Here is a 25,878-nt window from a genome sequence, read left to right on the forward strand (position 1 = left end):
CTGTGGGGGGACCTCACTGCAGACTTCCAGTCCCTGAAGTGAGCAGAGAAACAGGAGGGGAATGGGCTTGTTAAAGGGCAGAGACTGGCAGGACAAGGGGCTGGAGTGAAGCTGGAGGAGGGAAGGGTTAAAGGAGATATTAGGGGGAAATTCTTTGCAGAGAGAGTGGTGAGGGGCTGGAACAGGCTGCCCAGAGAGGGGGTGGATGCCCCGTCCCTGGGGGTGTTCAAGGCCAGGTTGGGTGGGGCCCTGGGCAACCTTGTGTAGCTCCAGACCTGGAGGTTGGTGGCCCTGCCTGTGGCAGGGGGTTGGAGCTCTGTGATCCTTGGGGTCCCTTCCAACCCAGACCAGTCTGTGATTCTATGATTCTATGAACTAAATAAGGGGCGGTTGTATGTTCAGGTGTGTTCACCAGGCAGGAGAGGGCAGAAACTCCAACACACTTCTTGCTGCTTTTTATTCATCCTTAGGTATAAATCATGTCAAGAAACACCAAATATGGCAAAAATTCAGAAAGCTCTGAGAATCCTGGTTCTGAAAATTGGGGTTCATCAAAATGATGAGAGGTTTAGTCATCTGTGGTTGGGATAACATATGAGGTTCAATCAAAGCAAGTGTAAAGTCTTGCACCTGGGAAGAAATAACCATTTGAATCAGTACAGGCTGGAGAGGAGCTCTGTGGAGAAGGACCTGGGGGTCCTGGTTGATGACAGGTTGGCCATGAGCCAGCAGTGTGCCCTGGGGGCTGAGAGAGACAATGGGATCCTGGGGGCATCAGGAGGAGTGTGGCCAGCAGGTCAAAGGAGGGGATCCTCCCCCTCTGCTCTGCCCTGGTCAGGCCCCACCTGGAGTGTTGTGTCCAGTGCTGGGCTCCCTGGGTTAAAAAAGCCAGGGATCTCCTGGAGAGAGTCCAGAGGAGGGACAGAGATGATTAAAGGCCTGGAGCATCTCCCCTGTGAGGAAAGGCTGAGTGAGCTGGGGCTGTTCAGTCTTGAGAAGAGAAGACTAAGGGGGTTCTAATTAATGTTTATAAATACCTGAAGTATGGGATGCAGGGGGAAATGGGCAGCCCCTTTTCAGTGTCTGTGGGGACAGGACAAGGGGCAATGGCTGCAAGTTGGAGCACAGGGAGTTCTGCAGCAACATGCAGAAGAACTTTTCCCCAGTGAGGGTGAGGGAGCCCTGGGACAGGCTGCCCAGGGGGTGTGGAGTCTCCTTCTCTGGAGACATTCCAGCCCTGTCTGGATCCCTATCTGTGCACCCTGTCCTAGGGACCCTGCTTTGGCAGGGGGTTGGACCCGATGATCTCTGGAGGTCCCTTCTAACCCCTATGATTCTGTGATTCTATTCTATGATTCTGTGAGGATGCTGGAATAAAGGGAGGGTTTGTGCACTGATTGCTTAGTTTTGTGAGAAGATTTAGGATGCTGTGTCTCACTTTTGAGATGACCAGTGATGTTTCCCAGTTTGGCATTGTTCCCCAGCATGGCTTTGTCCCAGGACAACTAGCAGTGGTGTAAATAAGTCCTGCACACCCTATGAGGATTATTCCAAGCCAGGAACCATCACTGAGGGGTGGTTTGGATTCATCTTCTTGTTCAGAAGGAATGTGATGATGTGGAAGCAGCCAGACAAAGCTGTGGTATATATATCAGCACCTGGATAGGGCCCATAGTTGCTACTTTGATAGTCAAACGAGGAACAATAATTACCCATCTGTGAATCTTTACCACTAACCTGCAACGTTATAGCCAAGGGGGGAAAAAAACCAACCCCTATAACAAGTGTTGCTATTGAGCACGTTCATTGTGATGGCAACTGTAAGTTTGATTTTGATTTTGTTTTAATAGCATTTTACTTTCATGCTCCCCTGTTGCTCGAACGCTGCGTCTTAAGACTCCTTTTCTATCTGTTAGAATGAAAATAATTCCTTAAAATTAAAAAAAAAAAAGCGGGCCAAAGTCCCAGCTGGTGTAAATTGCTAGAGCCCTGTGGATGCCAGCTTGCTCCAGCTGAGATCTGGCCTTACATAACCTCATTGTAAGGGTACGTTCAGGCAGCCTCTGCTGCAAGTCTTCCAGCTGAGCAGTTACACATGTCCTCATTTCCTCCCTTCTAAGGAGTGGGCTTTTAATCTGTAAACACCCTCTAGTGCATAAGGATAATGGCCCCTTGCAAGAGTTAGGAGGAGTGCTTGCAGAGGAGATGGCAGGAGGGTGAGCCATCGGCTGAGTAACTGGTGCTATCCCACCCCTCTGCTTCCAGGAGTGAGCACCAAGGATGATCATGGGATGGTGAGGAGAATGGTGCCCATCTATACTGGGATACCTAGGATATAGCCACACTCCTGTAGTGCCATGGGAAAGTAGGGTTGTCCAGAGAGCAGTAGGGAAGGTTAGTGAGATGCTGAATGGGGCCCTGGGCAACCTTGTGTAGCTCCAGGCCTGGAGGTTGGTGGCCCTGCCTGTGGCAGGGGGGTTGGAGCTCTGTGATCATTGGGATGCCTTCCAACCCATGCCATTCCATGATTCTATGAAGGGTGTTGTACCTGTTGTCCTCCTCCCTGTCTTGATAAATCCTACTCATCCCAAGGGGCATGTGAGGTGCTGCAGGTGTAAGTTGCAACCTACTCAACAGAGGTAATTTTCTGAGCTCCTCCTTTCCCTAGAGACCTGTTTCTGGCTTCTCAAGCATGCTTCCCCTTCTCTCAAGCCAGGGTTTCCTTCTCCAAAAGCGGTTTGTGGGCTTGGCTGTGCTAGGCTAAGAACAGTTTCCCAACCTTGTTTCTTGGGAGTGGTCCAAGTACCCCAAATCCTATTCCTTTCCAACTTTCCATATACATATACTAGCAAGTGAGGCAATTTCAAGGTCTTGCTTATGGGTGCTGGGCATCATACTGCTAGTTTTTTAGTATGATCTAGACTGGTCAAGGTTTACTAACGCTCTCCCAAGTGATCATAACCTGGGCAGGGTTCAGGACTCCACAGGGACCAGGGATCTTTCCCAATACTGAGTCTGAAGGCAGCTACCTGGTTGTGGAGGAGGACAGAGTCCAGAGAAGCTCAACATGAGGTAGCAATGCATGCTTGCAGCCCAGAAAGCCAACTGTGTCTTGGGCTGCATCCCCAGCAGCAAGACCAGCAGGGTTGGGAAAGGGGGATTCTGCCCCTCTGCTCCACTCTGGGACAGAGACCCCTCCTGTAGTGCTGCCTCCAGCTCAGGGGTCCCCAGGACAAGAAGGACAAGAAGCTGTTGGAGCAAGTCCAGAGAAAGCCATGGAGGTGATCAAAGGGCTGGAGCAGTTCTGCCCTGGAGACAGGCTGAGAACAAGTCATGCTTGTTTAGCCTGGAGAAGAGAAGGCTCCAGGGAGACCTTGGAGCCCCTTCCAGTCTCTAAAGGGGCTCCAGGAAAGCTGGAGAGGGGCTGGTGCCAAGGGCAGGGAGGGCCAGGTGCAAGGGAACAGCCTTCAGCTGCAGGAGGGCAGCTGGAGAGGGGCTGGGAGGCAGAAATCCTTCCTGGAGAGGGGGAGGCCCTGGCACAGGGTGCCCAGAGACGCTGTGGCTGCCCCTGGATCCCTGGCAGGGTTCAAGGCCAGGCTGGATGGGGCTTTGGGCACCCTGGGCTAGTGTGGGGTGTCCCTGCCTGTGGGAGCAGGAGGGTTGGGACTAAATGAGCTTTAAGTTCCTTTCCAACCCAAACCAGCCTGGGATTCTAAGTTTTCTGTGGCCAGTCTTGGCCTCAGGAAAAGTGATCAGACCCCTGTCCTTTGTTGAGTATCATAGACATACTGTGAAATTCCTGCCCTTGGTCAGCTTGTGGTTGTGTGAGACAGGCCATCAGGACTCTTCTTCCCTCAAAACATAGCCCTGGGGCCTGTGCTGATGTGCCTTTCCCTGCTCCTGCAACCTTCTTACACATCACCATCCTCCTTTCAAGCCCATCTGTTGCCTGAGGCATCCTCCAACACTTTCTGCTGGTGCTATACAAAGCCACCTCTGTAAATCAAACAGTGCCAAGGCACAGGCACAACAATCCTGGAGTAGCTCATCCTGTTAAACTGTCAGCACAGCCTCTGACAATTTTGGCCAAGGCCAACTAGCATGGACGTAGCCACGTGGTGCCGAGTCATGCCAGCTGGCCAAGGATAAAGGCTGGTCTTTGCTCTGCTTTGTTTACTAGAGAGAGACCCCCTCTAACTCCAGAATCCTATCTCTGCACATTTCTGCTGCCATCCTTGCTGTGACAGCCTCTGTCATCCACATGAAGCATGTTTTTCCCTCTCAATTAGGGTGGCTTGTTGGGGGTTTTTTTACAGCAGGAGCATCACCTTTCCTTCCTGGTGACATCCTGGGGTGCTCTGGAGAGGTTGTTTGACCATATTTCTAGAGGTGGTGGCTTTGGCTCCTTCAAAACAGGCTTTGGCTCCTTCAAAACGGGCTTTGGCTCCTTCAAAATCTCCTTTGGCTCAGGGACAGCAGTGACTTTGCCCCACGCAGTCTGTGTGCTACTGTGACATACGTAGTAAATGAGCGTGAGGGTAATTATACCAACAGGAATTCTGGGAGCCCTGCCAGAAGAGAGGGGACATCCAACCCTTTGTGCATTTAAAGAAAATCACCCCGAATCCCCCTCCCAAAACCCAAATTAGTCCTGCCTCTTGAAGCCCTGATGGGGCTTAGAACTAAAAATACGTGCATGCACACAAATACACACACTTGGGTATAAAAATAGCAGGCATTCAAAACCTAAAAAGCTCAAAGTTAGGCTCCTGTATCCAAAATGAAGCTCTTAAATAAATAAATTGGGCTGATTTTCCAAAGCCCAGCTTGGTGAATGGCTTTCACTGCCATAAGAGGAAGCATCGTGTTGCTAAAGATTGAAGATCAGGACTGAATATGGATTTGAAAGTCTAATTATAGAGCCCTGTTTGCTACCAGCTTGACCGAGAACAACACATTTCAGGTGAAATGACATTGATTTTACTTTTTTTTTAAATTATTTTACCTCCCCTATGAGGAAAGGCTGAGGGAGCTGGGCTGGGTCAGCCTGGAGAAGAGAAGGCTGTGGGGGGACCTCATTGCAGCCTTCCCATCCCTGAAGGGAGCAGAAGAACAGGAGGGGAATGGGCTTGTTAAGGGGCAGAGACTGGCAGGACAAGGGGGATGGAGTGAAGCTGAAAGAGGGAAGGGTTAGATGAGATATTAGGGGGAAAGTTCTTTGCAGAGAGAGTGGTGAGGGGCTGGAAGGGGCCCCATCCCTGGAGGTGTTCAAGGCCAGGTTGGCTGGGGCCCTGGGCAACCTTGTGTTGCTCCAGGCCTGGAGGTTGGTGTCCCTGCCTGTGGCAGGGGGTTGGAGCTCTGTGATCCTTGGGGTCCCTTCCAACCCAGACGAGTCTGTGATTCTATGATTCAGTGATTATTTTTTTTATTCAGAGTTTGTCTATGCTTAACCAGTGTTGGTAAAGGTAGGGAAAAGCTCTCAAGCAATTAAATAAAATACCACAAAGAAGAAATAGATATACTGGAATCAAACTGCTTACACTGGTGCTGTATGATTGTGTTTGGAAGTGAGGTTAAGCATCTCCAGTATTACAGTTGGGTGAGACTTTATATTGATTCATTAGGTATTTATTAGTTGTGGAAAACCTAGCAGGGAATATACTGCTTTTCCCAGTTACTCCACACTTTCTCTACTGAAACCCCCCAGTTGTTTGGGAGAGAATGGGTTTTAGACACACACATACCCCCCTACCTTTCTTCTCATTGTCAGATTTGGGTCTGAAGGATGCTAAGGAGAGAGTCTGTCGTCTTTTTGCATGCACCAAAGAGAAAATGCAAACGGTCTGCAGATGGTTCTTGGAGCTGTTTTGCTGATGGGCTGGTTCATTCCAAAGGCTGTGACCTTTATGCTGGCCAAAATTATGGCAAAGGATTCCCAAGGTTACAAGCTCGTGTGGCAGTTGGATAGGGATGGATTTGTCCTGCTGGGTCTTCCAACATTGATCAGATTGGGCAGGGCTGGGCTTTATGGTGTCAAGGAAGCATGTCCACCCTGGATAGAGGCCCATCAGCAGGCAGAGTGGTAGTCCGCTCATTTACCTGGAGTGTTGTGTCCAGTTCTGGGCTCCCTGGTGTAAAAGAGACAGGGATCTCCTGGAGAGAGTCCAGAGGAGGGACACAGAGATGATTAAAGGCCTAGAGCATCTCCCCTGTGAGGAAAGGCTGAGTGAGCTGGGGCTGTTCAGCCTGGAGAGAAGAAGCCTGAGAAGGGATCTGATCAATGGGTATCAATAGCTGAAGGGTGGGACCCAGGGGGACATGGGCAGCCTCTTCTCAGTGTCTGTGGGGACAGGACAAGGGGCGATGGCTGCAAGTTGGAGCACAGGGAGTTCCCCACCAATCTGGGGAAGAACTTCTTCCCTGTGAGGGAGCCCTGGGACAGGCTGCCCAGGGGGTGTGTAGTCTCCTTCTCTGGAGAGATTCCAGCCCCGTCTGGATACCAACCTGTGCGCCCTGTCCTAGGGACCCTGCTTTGGCAGGGGGGTGGACCTGATGGGCTCTGGAGGTCTCTTCCAACCCCCACAATTCTGTGATTCTGTGATTCATGAATGGTGCTTAGAGGCTGGAGTCAGCAGTGAAAGACCTGGGTTCTTCTGCCAGAAGACTTTGTGAGAGCCCTTTTGGTGCTCTGTGACTCAGTTTCCCCATCTATGGAAGGGGCACAATGCAGTTGCCCTTTGCAAAAGGCTGTGGCCTCAACAGTGGTGTTACTGTCATTGCCATTGCTTTCTGTCCATGGATGGGGACAGGGACAGGGTGTTACATTTATGTAATGCATTCCTACATCCTTTTTTGCACACTGTCTGCATGAATAGGTGGCATGTCCTCTCACTGTGGTCAGTTAGAAACATTCATGCTTAAACTATGTGGATGGTGGTGTTATCCTTAGAGGTCAAGTTGAAATCACTGCAGAATGTGGTGTCCCTTCTGTTAGCTGTTGCATCTTAAATCTTTTTGAGTGACTCGGTGCCATTGTTCAAGTTTGTTTCTTACTCAGAGTGCTTTGGTTCTTACTAACAGTCTTAAACATCACCATAAACTGGGGATAACTTGGGGGAGTAGCAATGTGGCAGAAGAGAGGTCTGGCAAATGTGAGCTGTGCGAAGGGACTGAGAGAAATTGGTGGGTTTTTAGTCGGGAGACTGAGGGTTTACATGGTCAGTGGGTGCAGACATGTGAAAGACTGCTGCAGGGTGACAATTAACTAACTCTTCTCCTTGTCCATGGCTGGGATGATGAGATGTTAGTGGCTTAAGCTTCAGAGGAAAAGTTTAGTTTTCATGTCCTAGCAGGAATGGGAACTCTGGGAAGGGCAGGACAGGCCATGCAAGACAATGGGACAGTTTGAGGGAATAGCTCTCTGGAAAGAGCTCGGCTGAGCTGATGTTGTCTGGTATAAGCTGGGGAAGGGTCTGGAACACAAGTCTGATGGGGAGCAGCTGAGGGAACTGGGGCTGTTCAGCCTGGAGAAGAGGAGGCTCAGGGGAGACTGTCTTTCTCTCTCCAACTCCCTGAGAGGAGGTTGTGGGGAGCTGGGGCTCAGCCTCTTCTCACAGATACCCAGCGACAGGAGGAGAGGGAATGGCTGCAAGTTGTGCCAGGGGAGAGTCAGGTTAGAAATGAGGAGACATTTCTTCTCCCAAAGAGCAGTTGGGCATTGGAAGGGGCTGCCCAGGGAGGTGGTGGAGTCACCATCCCTTGGGGTGTTCAAGGAGAGGTTGGATGAGGCACTTAGGGACATGGTTAGTGAGTGATAGAGGTGGTAGGGGAACAGTTGGACTGGATGATCTTGGAGATCTTTTCCAGCCTTATGATTCTTTGCCTAAGCACACTGGGCACGACCTTATGGGCTCCATCCCCTTGGATCTCAGCAGTCCCATGTCACTGATGATACAAAACCCAGTCTTGTGCTCCTTTTCTCTGCTTTCTCCTTGAAGCACAACTCCCTCTCCCCAGCTCTGCCTTTCCAGCTAGGCCACATCTCTTCACTCTCTCGCAAGCAGGAAGGGACGGCAGGATTCCTGTGTCATCCTGCAGCGTCTGGGGGTTGGGTTAGGCCCTCCCAGGGAAATGGCCATACACACAGTAGGCCTGGCCATGCTGGGGAGCGGGCGGGAGGAGGACTGGTGTCCATGGGCGAGCAGATGTCTCCACAGGCACTTCCACCCCGTTCGGGCCTTGCTGGGGGTGTCACACCAGTGTCACCAGTGGCGTGTGTGAGTGGCGCAGCATTTTCTCGAGTGTCGAGCCCCATCTGGTGGCTTTCCTGCGTCATTTTTTTGTGTCCTTGGGTCTTTTTTTTCCCGGGATTTTTTTCCTTTTCGGTGCTTCTGAACGGCAAACAGGGAAGGACAGGGTGCTTGAGAAAGGGCAGGGCTCGCAGAGCTGCCTCTCCTCCTCTCCCAGCTCCCCATCCCGGGGTGTAATTTGGAGACGCAGAGGCTGTCGAGGCTTCTGTCCTTTCCTCCTACCCTTCCTGCAGTCTCTCCCTGAGAGGCAAGGGATGATCTAATCGTTTTGGCGAAGCCCCAGTTTGTGCTGTGAGCCCCTCCCAGAGCCTCCAGAAGGCACTTCATCCCACCGTCATGCTGGCATCTGAGGTGGGACAGATGAACAGTCCCAGGAGGGGACATTTCTCTCCATTGACTAACCCAGCTGACCAACTTTAGGGTCAGTGTTAGGTGAAACCATTCCCACCCCAAATTTCAGAGCACAGAGCTACAGCCACCACTCAGGATGAGAAGGAAAAAGACCCAAGATTAGATCATGAATATCACCAAGCATTAGAAAGAACCCTGTTAGGACATGCTTCCTTTCTTCTGTGGCATGAGTCCTATAACATCTTGTGCCACCCTGGCTGGGTCACCTCTGTTTATTAAGGGTGGCCAGAGGTTCCCTGAAGGCAATTTGGGTCCCCAGGGTGAAGTTTTTGCAGGTCTCCTTGCACACCTGATACAGAAACAGACTTTTCCATGCATGAGACATCCCCTTCTAGTCGAGAGTTGCCCAAAGTCTCCATGACTGGCAGCTGATTTGTGGGTCACACCTATGCTGAAGGTGAAGGTGATGTTTCATTGCTTGACCTGTGGTGAAATGAAGTCAGATCTATGGGCTCCATGAGGGAAGCTCCTTACTAGAGTGATGAAGGGGCTTAGACAATCTGTCAAGTCACCGCCAAGAGTCATGACAAGCACTTATCAAGTAGCTTCTCCTCATCATGAGACCAAGATGAGGGATGAAGAGAGGCTGAGGGAACTGGGCTGGTTCAGCCTGGAGAAAAGAAGGCTGCAGGGGGACCTCATTACAGCCTTCCAGTACCTGAAAGGAGCTTATAAGCAGGAGGGGATTCAACTTTTTAAAAGGATAGACAATGGCAGGACAAGGGGGATGGATTAAAACTAAAGGAAGGAAGGTTTAGATTAGATATTAGGGGGAAGTTTTTTACAGAAAGAGTGGTGAGGGGCTGGAACAGGCTGCCCAGAGAGGTAGTGGATGCCCCGTCCCTGGAGGTGTTCAAGGCCAGGTTGGATGGGGCTCTGGGTAACCTTGTGTAGCTCCAGGCCTGGAGGTTGGTGTCCCTGCCTGTGGCAGGGGGGTTGGAGCTCTATGATCCTTGGGGTCCCTTCCAACCCAGACCATTCTATGATTCTATGATTCTATGACTTGTTTTCTTGTGCAAATGTTTCATGAGCATTTCCTACCCCCCCCATGCTTCACATTTGCGTGGTGCAAGTGAAAGGTTCCCCGTTGCACCTACACGAAATACCGCTGGAGATGGTGTTAAAGCCGTTGTAGCCACACTAGACTCCATCTAACTTTGGGTTTTGATGCATCCCAGAGTCTCACTCTCAGTTTTTCCCTCCTGTTTTCTGCAGGTATATCCGAACTATGTACCTGGGGATCCAGAGCCAGAGGCGGAAGGAACACCAGCGGCGTTTCTACTGGGCTATGATGTACGAATATGCAGACGTAAATATGTTGCGCCTCCTGGAAACGTTCCTGGAGAGCGCCCCTCAACTGGTGCTACAGCTCTGCATAATGATCCAAAAGAACCGTGCAGAAACATTACCATGTAAGTGTTCCCCCCCCTCCACAACCTCGTCCCTCCCCTCCATCCTCCCAAGCCTCCCCTCTACCCTCCCAAGCCTCCCCTCGTTGATCCGGTGCTCAGCTGCCAATGGGTGTGTTGCTGACTGGTCCGTCCTGGTGTGTAAGGGGCTGCCACTTGGGACAAATCTCATTCCAGCTCCGTGCTGCATCCTCTGGGTAAAAATTCTGCTCGTTCCACTGAGGTAAAAACCCAAAACAAACCACAACATCAATCAGAAAACAAGATTCAGCTCTTCCACACCCAGTCCAGTCTAAAGACATGCAGGTGTTAGCAGGAGGAGGCTGCTATGACAACTGTCATCATTCATTTGCCACCTATCACTGGACAAACACAATCCTTCTCTGCCTCAGTTTCCCTCCTTACTTAGGGAGGATGATAAAACTGGCCAAATTTGAGTTTGTGTTGCAAGGACAAACACTTCAATGCCTGTGCAATGCTCTGATGGTGTGAAGGGTAGTATAAGGTGCTTGAATTTAGAGTTAAAGGCTGCAGGGTATTTTCTGGAGAGTGCTAGGAGTTAAGGCTTGGTCAGTGGCACCACGGCCCTCAGTGAGTCCAGGAAAGACAGACAACGTAGGGGATAGTGTAGAGACAGAGATGTTGTAGTGCAGGTGTCACAGCAAAAGCAGGTAGATGAGCAGAAGTTTGGAAGCAACCATGGAGTTTGCCAAATCTGATGTCCTTTACCTGAGCTTTGGGCATTCACTCCAGTCAAGAGGAGCCCCTGTCCCAGCTCTGGGGTGAGCAGCTCTACCACCTCATGCCCATAGGAATGTTGAATGCCCAAGAATCACTAGCTTGAGGGAGAATTGTCCTTTCCAAGGACCAGCAGTGGTATCAAGCTGATGAGCTGCTGGGTTACTCAGCCCTTGCTTGATTCACACACAAGCAGTAACACTGGGCTTCCCAAAGACAGGCTGTTTGTGGCATGCCATCTCAGACCTGAGATGTTCCTTGGGGCTGGGACAGGAACTGGGCGGTTCTGCAGGGTTAAATCTTGCTTGTTGGACCAACCAAGGTCACCACTATCTAGAGCATTAGTAAGTTGGGCAGCTCTCCCCTTCCTCCATACCTTCAGCGTGTCCATCACAGTTGCTTCTAGAGGCCTCTCTTCTGGTATTCATGCAGTCTTTTATCCTGAAGCCTCTCATCACAAGCTCTCCAGGCCTTCAAAGTGCTGACAGGATGAACATGCCTTTCCACATCTCCTGCTAGATCTGCTCACATTTGCCAGCACCCCTTTTCCCACTGCTTCCAAAATCATTAACCCCACTAGAAATGTATAGAAATCACCACCCCAGAGCCTTGCTAGGGCTCTATGCAGAGTGCTGGCCTGGCTGCAGAAAGCACTGGGTGAAGTTTGCTGTCCTCTGTTGTGTGCTGGAAGCCAGACGACACAGCTGAATAATCCCTCTGGGCTTTTCAAATCTGCTGCTCTTACAGTTTGCCACTTCCAGGCAGGGCTGCCTAATCCACTGAACAAGCTGCATCATTTTCCAACGCCCCTCCTCTTCAGCTATGCAGTTCCTCTGGTCTCCCACCACTCATGGAGCAAGCTGCGTTCTCTTCCAAGGCAATGCATGTTCCCCTCCTTCCTTCCCAAGCCCTGGAGGGCTCTTTCCCTGCCACATTCCAGCAGATGAGCTCTTGGTGGGTCCCCAGTGCACCTTCTCCCTGCCTCCATCCCCTACCCCATGCCAGGGAGGCAGCTGTGCATCTCAGGGCTGAGCACTGAGAGGTGGGCACTGCTGATGGACATGAGCAGCAGAGCTTGCTCAGCACTCCTGAGTCAGGAGCGAGGTTTCCCAGAGCTCCTCTGTACCTGATCTGTTCTTCTGTCCTCCTCCTCCTCCTCCTGGTCAGTACATAATTATGTGAAAGGAAATTAAACGCTGAGAGGAGCTGCTGTGAAAGGGAACATCAAAGGTTTCCCCTGAAAGCAGGCAGAAACCAAAGAAGATGGATATTGTTAGGAAGGCAGCGTGTTTAAAACTCAAATCACAACTCTCCCAGCTCGTGGCATCGATGGGAGCATGGCTTGTCACAGGAAGAGGCTGGTTCTGTCTCTAGACAGGGCTGGCATCAGCTGCATCACTGAGGGATGCCCGCTGGCCAAACGGCCCACAAAAGGGCTTATCAACCCAAATACAGCCCATGCTAATGTGTCCAGGCTCCAGGTATTTCCATGTGGTGTGCACATTCACTCATGGATTCATTTAGTGCCAGAACAAGGTCGATTTACTGTTTTACACCACAAACATCCTTCCTCCAAGCCCCAGTCCTCCCTGCTCTTAAAGCTGCAATGCCAAGCCCTGGAAGCCAAGCCAGGCTCCAGTCTTCTCCAAATGGGTCAGGTAATGTCTCCTTCTCCTATTTAAAGAGATTTAGAAGGGAGTAATTGGACTGGCTATCAGGAAGTTTTGCTTTTTTCTCCTACTTCCCATGTTAAGATAGCTGCTGAGGTGAGAAGAGTGAACACACTGGGGGTCTTTACTCCTTTACCCAGAGCATCTCCTCAAGAGATGTTTAGGAGCATGGTGACAGAAGGAGCTGATCTTGCCTGTTGTGCTTGCAGTGGGTAGGAGAGCACCAGTAGAAAGGGATGCAGATGCAATCAGGCTAGAACATAATGTCTTGGTTTCCATATTTGTTGGGTGGAAGAAGGAAAAGGCTCACCATGCCTTGCAAGAAACATTTTACACTGAGACATACCTGGGTTGGGTGGACTCTTGCTCCTTCAGTGTTCAAAGAACAGACCAGTTTAACTAATGGCTATCTGCTCACCCAGAGGTTAGCATCTCCTGCATGGTCTGACACCACCAGCAGCAAAAGTGCTGGAATTGGAACTTGAGGTCAGGTTCCAGCCTCAGTAAAGCTTGGGACAACACCCCTGTGTGTTCATGAAGGTCAGGATTTGTTCCTTCATCATATTCCTAGCACAAGGTAGACCAGATCTCAGCTTAGTTGCAATGCCCAATGACTCAGGAAGAGGAAAGCACAGGGAAGAAAATAGCAGAGAGAGAAAAGAGGTATAAAAACTCTCTGTACTCCATCAGATGAGGAGGTCTGACCTGGAAAGGTGCACACAGAGAGCCTGGACTGGAATATTTTGTGCAGAGACAAATGGGTTGACATCAGCAGGGAATCATAGAATGCACATGGAATCATAGAATCATAGGGGCTGGAAGGGACCTCAAGAGATTATCGGGTCCAACCCCCTGCCAAAACAGGGTCCCTAGTTCATATTGCACAGGTTGGTGTCCAGATGAGTCTTGAATCTCTCCAGAGATGGAGGAGACTCCACACCCCCTGGGCAGCCTGTCCCAGGGCTCCCTCACCCTCACTGGGGAAAAGTTCTTCCACATGTTGGTGCGGAACTCCCTGTGCTCCAACTTGCAGCCATTGCCCCTTGTCCTGTCCCCACAGACCACTAAAAAGGGGCTGCCCATTTCGCCCTGTGTCCCATACTGAAGTTATTTATAAACATTAATAAGGTCTCCTGTTAGTCTTCTTTTCTCCAGGCTGAACAGCCCCAGGTCACTCAGCCTTTCCTCACAGGGGAGATGCTCCAGGCCTTTCATCATCTTTGTGGCCCTTCTTTGGACTCTCTCCAGGAGGTTCCTGTCTGTTTGATCCCAGGGAGCCCAGAACTGGACACAACACTCCAGGTGGGGCCTGACCAGGGCAGAGCAGAGGGGGAGGAGCTGGAATTGTTGTGCAGGCTCTTTGCGAACAATTCATCTGCTACGGTGAAGGAGGAGGGATGCCTCCAAAACATGGATCAGCCCCTGTCCAAAGCGCTTGAAGGACATGGGATGAGATCTTTCTACAGAGAAGCTAGACAGAAGCTAGTTGTTGCAGTTAGACCTACCTTTAAGGTTGGGCAAAAGGAAGTTATAGTACTCTGAGAAGGGACACAGCCCTGCGCCTCAATCACTGTAACTTCCCCCAAGATTTTGGAGAGGATGGTATGAAAGGGTGACCATCTTTATCATGGTCCTGGGCAGCACTGGCCAGAGGACTTTTCTGATCTAATAACACAGTGTGTATGTGGGGAAAAAATAATATTACAGAATTACAGTCACAGAATCACAAGGTTGGAAAAGACCTTTAAGATCATCAAGTCCAACCATTCCTGTCCTGTGCTAAACCATATCCCTGAGTACCTCATCTACCCATCTGTTAAACACCCCCAGGGGTGGGGACTCAGCCCCCTCCCTGGGCAGCCTGTGCCACAGCCCCACAACTCTGCCAGGGAAGAACTTTTCCCTCTCAGCTGAGCTGACCCTGCCCTGGTGCAGCTTGAGCCCATTGCCCCTTGTCCCATCTCCTGTCCCCTGGCTGAAGAGACCATTGCCCACCTCTCTGCACCCTCCTGTCAGGTAAGGAGGTAAGATTAATTTAATCTGCATATAAAGAGGTAATATTAACCTAATATTAACAACTACAACAAAAAAAAAAAGCCCAGCAGCCCAGATCTTCATTTCATAATCACTCCTAGCAGATAATCCACCTCACTACTTGAAGAATACGCCATCCTTAACCCACTCCACGATGCAGAGGTGCTTGCAGGCATCTGCACTAAATTGAAAAGGAGCACATCTAACCAGCTTAAAGGAGACACCCAACTTGTAGGCAGTTGGTGAGGTGAGAGGGATTCCAGTTTTTCAGCATAAATCTCCTCTCAAGAGGTTTCCTTTTACTTAATTTTCTGTGGCTACTTTAAGACTTAATGAGATTTAGCTGAACCTAACATCCAACTCCTGTCACGAGGGCTTTATGCAATGCTTTTGCTTGGATTTTGCCTCATGACCCTGCAGTATTCAGGGCAGGGTTTCCCCCCCAAAAAAAAAGGCTTGTCTATCCTTTGACAGCTGTGCTGATCTCCTTTATAACCCTGCTGTTGATCTGAAAGACATTCGCGTTGCGAGGCCTCATTATGCAAAGTCCCATTGAAATCTCTGGGATTTTGCAAGGTGTCTGCACTCCCTGCAGACCATAATAAGTAGTCTGAAGGTGCTTGTATATTTAAGAGAAAGCAACATGAGCTTAGGTTTTTCTTGGGGTGTTGTTCTTTTAAGTGGAGTGATGCAAGTTAGGCACTAAAAAGGGTTTTAGACACCACAGCTACTGATGTGTGTTAGCTGCAGAGTGAGCCTGGTGGCATTTGCAGATGATGCAGCCAAATCACAGAATCACAGAATTGTAGGGGTTGGAAGGGACCTCCAGAGCCCATGGGGTCCAACCCCCTGCCAAAGCAGGGTCCCTAGGACAGGGCACACAGGTCGGTGTCCAGACGGGGCTGGAATCTCTCCAGAGAAGGAGACTCCACACCCCCTGGGCAGCCTGTCCCAGGGCTCCCTCACCCTCACTGGGAAGTTGTTCTTCCCCAGATTGGTGTGGAACTCCCTGTGCTCCAACTTGAGGCCATCACCCCTTGTCTTGTCCCCACAGCCCACTGAGAAGAGGCTGCCCATTTCCCCCTGTGTCCCACACTTAAATCTTCTTTGTCCCTCTCAGAGTCCTGTTTTATCACGTCCTTACTCTTTCTGTACCATGGCTGGGGGTCATTTATGATCAGGGCTCATGCTTTTTTGCAGGGGCACTCTGAAGATGCTTTTCCTTCTTGCTTAGTTCAAAAAACTTGACTGAGTGAGAGGTTTCCTGTGTGGGTGATAATGAGTTAAGTCTAACGTGGAGATAAACTACCCAGTTAATTTCCCCTTGATGACAGGCTGATGGTTAACCAAAAATATGCTCTGAGTAGTGGATACACTGAGAACTACATACTGTCTGAAAAGTCCTGTTATATTCATAGAATCATTGAATCATCAAGGTTGGAAAAGACCTTCAAGATCATCAAGCCCAACCGTTAGCCCTACAGCACTATAACCACTAAACCCTCTCCATAAGTGCCTCATCTATCCATTCTAAACACCCCCAGAGACAGCGACTCCACCACCTCCCTGGGCAGCCTGTTCCAATGCTTCACTACTCCTTTGGGGAAGAAATTTTTCCTGATATCCAATCTGAACCACCTCTGGAAGTTCATAGGGTAGGAAATAACCCAAGGCACCACAACTTGTTGAGGAATGGTTTGAGATCCAAAACCAAGACCACAGCTTAAGGACAACAAATGAATGAATTAGTTCTTACTCAGTCCCCTGCCCACTCAGGCCTCAAAGATCACAGTAACCTTCTTAGTTGGGGCAACGACATTACAAAGGCAGCCTTCAGCCTTTAGTTGCCCAAGGGTGTGATTTTCAAATGTGAACAGTGGCCTGAATGTAACTGAAGAGACTAAAACTCCCATGGGTACCACTGAAAGTGGGTAAGAGACTCACTAGATCTGAAATCTCATCCTACAAGTAGCACTGCTAACCTTGAAGGAACACTAGAAATTAGTGCAAGATCCTTCATGCTGACCTGAGCCAAGCAGGTACATCTATCAGAGAGCCCAGCAGAAATGGTACCAACAATGGACATCTGTTGTCACCATTGTTGCCCTGTTAGCATGTGCCTGGCACTGGTTTGGTTTGGACCAGCTAACCTTGAGCCAAAAAAACCCAAGGACTGCTTGGGAGTGAGCACAGACCAGGCACCATTCCCATCAGGCAGTTAGACATGACACCTTTGGATGGCAGGAGATGGGGTATGGATGGGGCCAGGATGCACCTGCAGTCTACAGAGCTGGAGAACAATCCCTACAAATACTTGGTTCCTGGTGGAGATGAAGTCACAGGGTGACAGGTGGGGGATGTGATGTTGCATGGAGAAGCATGTGTAGGGGAAAGTGCTTGTTGTAAGGCACTGCTGCCTGTTTTCCACACAAGTGACTTTCAGTTTGGGTGACACTGAATATAAACGCTCCAACAATGAATTCCAAACCCTAAAATTCAAATCTCTGTGACCTCACCCCTCAAAATTATCCCTGTTTCTGCCAAGTACCAAATCCAGAGTTTCCAACTGTATATATAAGCCATGGTTCACCCTTTATGTGCCAGCATCAGACTTCACAGGGCTCAGTACAAAAAGGACTGACATGTCATCTATAGACCCTGTTTGGGATGGGTGAGACACAGGTGCAGGTCCAAGCAAAGTGCTTTTCCTTCAGAAGCAGAAATCCTTCTCCCTTTTCTGACCAGTGTATTTTTCCTGAGATCCAGCAAAGCAACTGCAACAAATGCCTCATGGAGCCCTCAGCAACAGGAGATGGGGTGGGGTAAGGTCCACTCTGGGCTTTGGCTTGAGCTGTAAGGCAGATCTTAGGAAAGACAGACCCTACAACTTTGTCCATGGGATTGAAAGTGTATTATTTCTCCTTCTCTCTCATGTCATCCTTTGAGGAATAAAAGAAATGGGAGACATCCATCATTCAGCCCTGGTTCCCTGTGACAGAATAAGCACGAGCAGAAAAGCAGTCTCATTGCACGTGGGCAAGGGAGAAGGACTCCACCAGTTGTGTGCGTGCTTAAGGGGCTTGGCAGAGAGGAACCATGGTTTGTCCTGCTTCAACCACAGTTTCCCTTTAAATGCTCATCAGCAGACCAAGGAGGAACCTCACAAAGTGCCCAGATAGCTCCAAACACATAAGCAGCTCGCCTGGGAGGCCACTCATATGACTCAAGTGCTTTGCCAGACTGGGGCATATGGCTGTGTTCCTGCCATCCTCTCCTTCTCACCAAAGCCGGATGACAGATAGCAATTTAGTGCCCTGCTTGAAACAAGTCGCTGGTCCCAGGCCAATTCCCAGCAGCATCAAAAAGCCATCTCCACAGTTGGCAGTGGGCACTGAGGACGTCTTGCTCTGGCATGCTGAGAGCAGGCCAAGCCTGAGGCACGCTGGCAGGGAGCGGCGTGGGGAAAGCTTGCCCTATCATCAACCGTATTGTCCCAGCGCAGTGGGGAAGGACTAGGTCCAGGAGGAGCCTTTGAAGCCAGTGACAGCTTTGGAGCGAGCCCAAAGAGAGACGTCATCCCTTAGCCCATCCCCACCTGCAGCTTCTCTGTCCACCACCTTGCCATAGCTCTCGGTCTGTTATTTTGGAGTGCTGATGAAAGACCCTTCTGTTCCGTACCACGTGCCACCATCACGCCTCTGACACGCCACAGCCAATAAAGATGAGTCACCATTCACGGGACAGCACTGGCAGGTAGCCAGTGCTGCCAATTTTAGGCTCTGTAAGACTGTGGTAATCATTTGGAGAGGGTTACATCATCAGAGCACTACACAAGCATTAGCCCATGCTGTTCCCTGGAGCTGCAGGCCAGATGAGAAACTGAGGCATGGAGAGGAAGGTTTCAGTAGCCCGAGGTCCTGGGGAGGATGTCTATTCTGCAGGCTCCTGGGGAGAAAATTCATGCCAAACAGATTCCAGGCAGGAAATTAAGACTTTTTTAGATTATTTTATCACAGAATCACAGAGTCACAAGGTTGGAAAAGACCTTTAAGATCATCGAGTCCAACTATTCCTGTCCTGTGCTAAACCAGATCCCTAAGTACCTCATCTACCCATCTGTTAAACACACTCAGAGAAGGTGACTCAGCCCCCTCCCTGGGCAGCCTGTGCCACAGCCCCACAACTCTGCCAGGGAAGAACTTTGCCCTCCCAGCTGAGCTGACCCTGCCCTGGGGCAGCTTGAGCCCATTGCCCCTTGTCCCATCTCCTGTCCCCTGGCTGCAGAGACCATCGCCCACCTCTCTGCACCCTCCTGGCAGGGCAGGGGAGGTGGGGAGAAGGTCTCCCCCCAGCCTCCTCTTCTCCAGGCTCAACACCCCCAGCTCCCTCAGCCACTCCTCAGAGGATTTGCCCTCCAGCCCCTTCCCCAGCCTGGTTGCCCTTCTCTGGACTCGCTCCAGGACCCAGCACTCAAGGTGCAGCCTCACCAGTGCCCAGTACAGAGACGCAATCACCTCCCCAGACCTACTGGCCACACTATTCCTGATGCAAGCTACAGACTTGTGTCTATACTACAAACCTCCTTGGAGACACACCTCTCATGGTAGACTTGTGCTCAGAGCATATTAAAAGGTGGCTGCACACTGCTCTGCAGTCAGCTGGGATCACATAAGGAAATTCAACCTTTTCCATCTGTAGGTTTCTCTAGTGTGCAGCTCTGGGCTTCACATCAGCATCCAGGAGAGATGCTGGATAACCAGGGAGCGCATAGGCACTGTGCAAAGAACCTGGGGAAGATGCAGGGTGGGTGCTGGGCAGGGAATTCTCTGTGTTTCTATTCAGACATAGATGGAACAGTCGAGGTTGATGTGAAAGGCTCAGCATCACTGAATGCTGAAGGGAAGAGCTTTCTGGTTTCGGAAACTATCAGTTGTTTTATATGAGTAGCTTGGGGTGACAGTTCTGAGGCTGGGAGTGCAGCAGGTTTACTGAGTCAGTAGAAAACTCCTGAAATGACTTTTGTCCTAAGTGGCATTTGGCCCACCTCATGTTCTGAGTGCTCTCACGTGTTTGCATGGACAGTCACTGACAGGGGACATCCACCAGACACGGGCATTTCCTTGTCACAGGAGCCTGTATCTGATAAGGTGCAAATGAACATTTGTGGTAGGGTAAACATGGTTTGATCTCAGCCCGTCCTTGGGGAAGGTGATGGTCATTAATCTGTTGAAGAGGCAGTCTCAACTCCATCTTGTACACACATATCAACTGAGGAGGCAAAAAGACCCAGGAGAGACAAGCCAACATAAGCATGACGATGCTGGCGTGTCGTTGAGTTCTGGTCTGCTACACATCACTTAGACCTTTGCAGAATATACAAAGCATGGGAAGCAGAGGAAGAAATGGGTTCCTGCTGTTATCCTTGGACATCAGTGCCCCTGGTGCCTTCAGCTACCCAACTGCAAGACAGCAAGCACTGCATCAAATCTGGTTTTTGTCACTTTGTCACTACCCATCACAGAAATTCTCTGCCAGACTCACTTTAATGATGTGTACCCAGCCCTGAGTACCCTCCAGAAGAGTTGAGATGCTCCTTCTTTGCAGGAGGACAGCCTCCTTACCTGCGCTTATGCCAAGACAATTCTACCAGTGGCCCCCTACACAATAACAAAGATTTACAAACTGTCAGGTTTGAGAAGTGTGCACTGCTGACACGCCTCCTCTAAACACATTGAATGGAGACCTCTTACCTTGGCCAGTGAGTGTGAACCAAGTTGGGTTTCCTTCCTCTTCCCCATCAGGTCAAAAGCATTTCCAGAACTGGGATGAAGTTATTTCCCTAATGGTCTGTAAACTTTCTGTGTCCAGGCCAAACCACTGGCCAGAGATGTTTCACAGCATCCAAGTTTGACACTGCCACAGACTGTTTGAAACATTGCCTTGATGTTGTCTCATCTCCAAGGAACTGGTCGTGGGAGCCGTATTTATAGTAGGAAGTTCCTTCACTAAATCCTGGCAGAAGATGTTGCTTCCTCAAATCTGGTGATGAGTCTGTTGGGGTTTATCTGTGTAATGAACTGACACACACCAGAACATGAGCACAGCCACCAGATCTCGGTCATCCACGTGGTTTCGTTATCACAGCCCTTGGCACATTTTTAGCCCAGAGCAGCTAGCACGAGCCCAAACAGTTTCCAGGCTTGGCTCAGGTGTTAGCATGGGCCAAGGATGGTTCCCAGCAATCAGTCTGGATTGGGCCACCCTGTTTTGGAGGCTGAGACAGAATAGCAACATGGATGTAGCATTCAACAGAACTAGGTCTTGCTCAGTTACTCATCTCTAGGCACAGGGTCCCAGGCTCAAAAGCTGCCACAGACCTGTGCTAGGGAAAAGAAATGCTCAGGGTTATGTTCAGAAGGAGACAAACAGAACTCTTAGGACTTTCCTTTCCAGTGCTGATGTGCTCCCTGATCTTTCAGAGTATTTTAGTCCCACCTACAAGCTTAGAGCATCCTTTCATCTTGTGCTAGGCAGATTGAAATTATTCCCTATGGATACAGTTCCAATCTGAATTTTATAAGAATGCCAGGATAAAGATGCTGTAACAAATATCACATCACAGAATCACAGATTCATAGGGGTTGGAAGGGACCTCCAGAGACCATCAAGTCCACCCCCCCCTGCCAAAGCAGGGTCCCTAGGACAGGTTGCACAGGTCGGTGTCCAGATGGGTCTTGAATATCTCCAGAGAAGGAGACTTCACATCCCCTGGGCAGCCTGTCCCAGGGCTCCCTCACCCTCACTGTGTAAAAGTTCTTCTGCATATTAGTGTACGGTGTTTAAATGGAAGCGGATTGCAGGTGTTTGTGGAGTTGTGTTGTTTCATTCCAAATATCCCTGCTCAGGAAATATAAATGGGTGGGGAAAGAATTTCTTCTGAATCAAGCCATGTGTTGTTTTTCTCCTTAGCAAAGTTTTTTCCCCAATTTCAGTTCATTCTAGTAGTATCATCAGATGTGCTTCTCTTCTAAAGGTTCCTAGCACTAGAGTTCAGATATCATTAGGTTTGAAAACTCTCAGTATAAAAGGTTCCTTCTGATCTTTGCTGAGTGTAAATTGGGAGCGACTCTGCTGGAGTCTGGGAAAATATTCAATATACTCAAGAATCTGAGCAAAGAATTGGCTGCTAAAAGTTGTGTCTAAAGTGTCTTTCACAAAGAACCAGCTGTTGAATGTGCAGAATTCCTCCAAGAGTAACTCTTCTTGGATTTTGTTGGATTTTGCCATCTTATGTTTCCCATGTAATCACATGTCAAGGATCTTTTCTCCTGATTCTCCGGGAAAGTAAATAGCAGAGGGGAAAAAAACCCTTGGTCTCAGTGATCAACAACCACACAGCACTGCACATGAAACCAAGAGGCTAAAAGAGCAACACAGTCATAGAATCACAGAATCACAGTCACTAGGTTGGAAAAGCCCTTTAAGCTCCTGGAGTCCAACCGTCCCTGTCCTGTGCTGACCCAGATCTCTCAGCACCTCATCTCCCCCCTGTTAAACACCCCCAGGGGTGGGGACTCAGCCCCCTCCCTGGGCAGCCTGTGCCACAGCCCCACAACTCTGCCAGGGAAGAACTTTGCCCTCCCAGCTGAGCTGACCCTGCCCTGGGGCAGCTTGAGCCCATTGCCCCTTGTCCCATCTCCTGGCCCCTGGCTGCAGAGACCATCGCCCACCTCTCTGCACCCTCCTGGCAGGGCAGGGGAGGTGGGGAGAAGGTCTCCCCTCAGCCTCCTCTTCTCCAGGCTCAACACCGCCAGCTCCCTCAGCTGCTCCTCAGAGGATTTGCCCTCCAGCCCCTTCCCCAGCCTGGTTGCCCTTCTCTGGACTCACTCCAGGACCTCCATGTCCTTCTTGTAGTGAGGAGCCCAGAACTGGACCCAGCACTCGAGCTGCAGCCTCACCAATGCCAGGTACAGGGGCACAATCACCTCCCCAGACCTACTGGCCATGCTGTGTCTGACACAAGCCAGGATGCTGTTGGCCTTCTTGGCCACCTGGGCACACTGCTGGCTCATGTTCAGCCAGCAACACCCCCAGGTCCTTCTCTGCCTGACAGCTGTCTAGCAAAGTCTTCAGCAAGCCTGTAGCGCTGGGTGTCTTTGTCATGCTTGGGTGTCTTTAGTATCTAGAGATGCATGGTAGATCCACGCTAATGGTGGTGCTTAGCTCTCCATATTCATTATAAATGTTGCCTAGGTTGACTTTTTTCCTATCTCAGAAGCCTGGTAAGATTTAGATGCCTCTGGGCTCTGCTGATGGCCATGTAGATAAAAATCTCTGCTCAGGCTACTCTGGTTTCCAAACTGGGGTCAAAAGCAACCTGGGGTCAAAAGCAACCATATGCAAGAGGAACCAGAACATACACCAAGAAAAAAGCAGTGGAAGTCTGTAGAGGTGACTTGTACACTTCTCTGCTGGTTGTGTTCCTCTCAGGTTGAACCAGGTTTCTGTGACAGATTCTGCTGCCCTGTACCATTGCCTTCAAAGAGGGATTTTGCTCTGCATGCACAGATTTACATCCTGTGCTTGCTGGAGGTGTTGTCAGGACATCCTGGTAGAGCATTTACATTGAAATCTCTTGGGGTCTCTCAAGGAGCTTCAAATCCTCAAGCTTGTGGCTGTTCATTTTTGTGGAGTCTTTTCCAGTGTGATTCTGGGACAGTGGTTAAAGGCATTCAGATTATCAGGAATTTAACTTAAACTCTTGATAATTACAGTGATGACTGTGCAGAGGGTTTCTTGCTCTGAATAGAGTGGCAGTGCACACAGCCTTCAACAAAAATAGACATGTGTAAGAGTTCTCATGCTCTATTTCCAAAACACATAAACAGCACCCAGGAAATCCTGGCTGCTGCTCTCCCAGCACATTCCCATTGCAGAATTAGCCCAGGTGATCAGTACCTGGATAAATTCAGGCCAGGCTCAGATCAGACCATCTCTCATTCCTGTATCTTTGGCATTAGGAGACAATGGTGCACATAATTTTGTGCTAAGTGCCTCTATGAACCTCAGTGCATCCTTGTCCATGCCCTTTGGAGGATGCACTGGGGAAGGATGCACCAGGGCATGGTGATCCTAAGGAGATGTTGTGTAAGTTAGCTTGAGTCCTCACTGCAGGGGATATGGGTTACCAGGCTGTGCAAACCCCAATTTAAGTGATAACAGCAGCTATTCTGTAGCCCCACGTTGACATCAAACAAACCACCAGTAAGATTAATGAGATTTCTGTTGAAGTGGCCAAAAATCACAAAGGAAAGAATTTTTCCTATATTAAGACCCCAAAAATACCATCCACTGAAGGGGAACTGTTTGCTTTTGGTCAGAGGGGGGCAGTGAATTCTTTTCTTTATATTTTCTTAACATTTAGGGGAAGTTTCAAAATGGAGAAGTAATTCAAACTAAATAGCTACATGTCATAAATAATGCCATAATAATTCACATCAAAAAGAGACTCCAAAGGAAAGATTATCCTTAATGTGTGCCCCTTCTCTCCTCTGCTCTGTGATTGCCAACAGCTTTTTTAGGACTGAAAGGATTCACCAAACTCACCCCGGATTCCTGAGCAGTCTTAGACTCCTGTCAGGCATTGCTCTGCCTGAAAACTGTGATTTTGAATTTCATTTCCTTTAACTCCACCATTAGGATCCCAACAAAGACTCTGGGAGGTGGGTAGACCTTTGCAAGAGGGTTTTTCTCCATAAGGCAGGGTTTGCCCATCGAGCTATTGCGAGGATCATGCTGGAGTTTTCCTCAACCATACCTTTGAGGTCATAAACTGAGACCACATTCCAAGAAAGATTGAGCTATACTGCCAAAATAACATTTCACTGGCATAAAGCTGTCTGCATATCTGTATTGCACCTTAGCTCTAGCTGCCCTGCCTGGGCTCTCAAGAGCTGTCTGGACACAGCAGCCACACAGGCTTTTACTCTGCCAAAAAGCCCAGCCTGGACAATCTGATCATATCAGAACCTCCATCTTCCAGGAGATGAACCACAGGTCTCCCACATCATTTTTTGAGGTGTTAAAGGGGATTATATGGCCATGTTTGTGACAGGCAGAGGACTGTGCATGGATTAGGTCTGTATGTGTAATGCAAATAGCGTTGGAGCCCAAGCACTCAACTGGTTCAGTTGATGTGGTACAGTTTTGGCCAGCTAGCCCTTTCCCAAAGCTTTCCCAGAAAAAATGACTTCACATTGGCCAGGGACCATCCCCAAAAGGTAGATTGGATACAACCACACTGTTTTGAAGTCTCAGTTTAATAGTGTAGATGTGACAGGCTGTGCCAGATAGGATAAGGGTCAAGGAATAGTCCTGGCTCTGTTTCTCCTTTGCTAGTTGACATATCACCACAGTGACCCAGGTTCTCTCAAGGTCTGGGTTCCCACGTGTCTTTCTCTTCTCTGCTGGTTTTTTTTGTGAGCCATTATGGCCACTATACAAGAATAAAGAACCTGGTTAGCTAAGTGAGGAGGCCTGTTTGAAGATCTGTGTACATGTAAGGACTGAGATGTCAGCCTCAGCTACATGTTGCCAGAAAAGCTTCCGGTGTGGAGTAGATTTCAGCAGCTTTTTTGCCTACATAAAGAGGCAAAAACTGAGATACCTGTGGTCAGCATCCTGGGAAAGGGGCAAGGCTATTATGGAAAGCAGATGGTGGACCTGCATGCCTGTGAGGACTGCATACATGCACTCCTGTTGAGATCAGCCTTCTCTGATGTAGCAGCAGGATATTGTCTTTTTTGCTATCACTTTCTTGAGGGAGGTGATAATTCTGCCTGGCTGTTCAGGGTAATGCAACTTGAATCTGTCCTCTGACCATTGCAACCTTCTCTCATCAGGAGGGTTGCTTTGCCTGCTTGGCCTTCAGTGGCATAAAATCACTGAATTGCATCACTTGAATTTATGCACATTATGTTGGGTCCATCAACTTCTGCTCTGCAGAAGCCAATGCTTGCTACTCTGCCCATCTTAGAGGCAGGAGAGGTTTTCCAAACCTCCTTTTTGCTCTCCTCAGCTTTCTGGGACTCTGGGCTCTCCTCTGAGCTCTTGTGAGGTGGATGCCAAACCACTGCTCTCTATGGTACTTTTCATCTTACCCACTTCTCCTTGTTTGGTCATTTCAGTTTGATAATCCACACCCCAGGTTGAGTCAATAGGGAGACAGAGGTCAACTCATCCTGTGTCTCAGACAGCTCCCCTTGGGTAGGACAAACACTTGAGGCACCATGATGCAAGGAAGTTACT

General features: G+C 49.5%; 1 protein-coding gene across 1 annotated transcript in view; it reads left to right on the forward strand.

Annotated features, from left to right (window-relative positions):
* XKR6 (XK related 6) overlaps positions 1–25,878 on the forward strand; it is a gene marked incomplete at its 5' end in the record, with an annotated part of 213,922 nt that overhangs the window by 178,615 nt on the left and 9,429 nt on the right. The window contains one exon of the mRNA XM_084261892.1: positions 9,936–10,132. Within this exon, the coding sequence (XP_084118018.1) occupies positions 9,936–10,132 (197 nt within the window). The remainder of the gene's footprint in view (positions 1–9,935; positions 10,133–25,878) is intronic.

Source organism: Gallinula chloropus (genome assembly GCF_964237585.1).
Source record: "Gallinula chloropus genome assembly, chromosome: 3".
Taxonomy (NCBI): Eukaryota; Metazoa; Chordata; class Aves; order Gruiformes; family Rallidae; genus Gallinula; species Gallinula chloropus.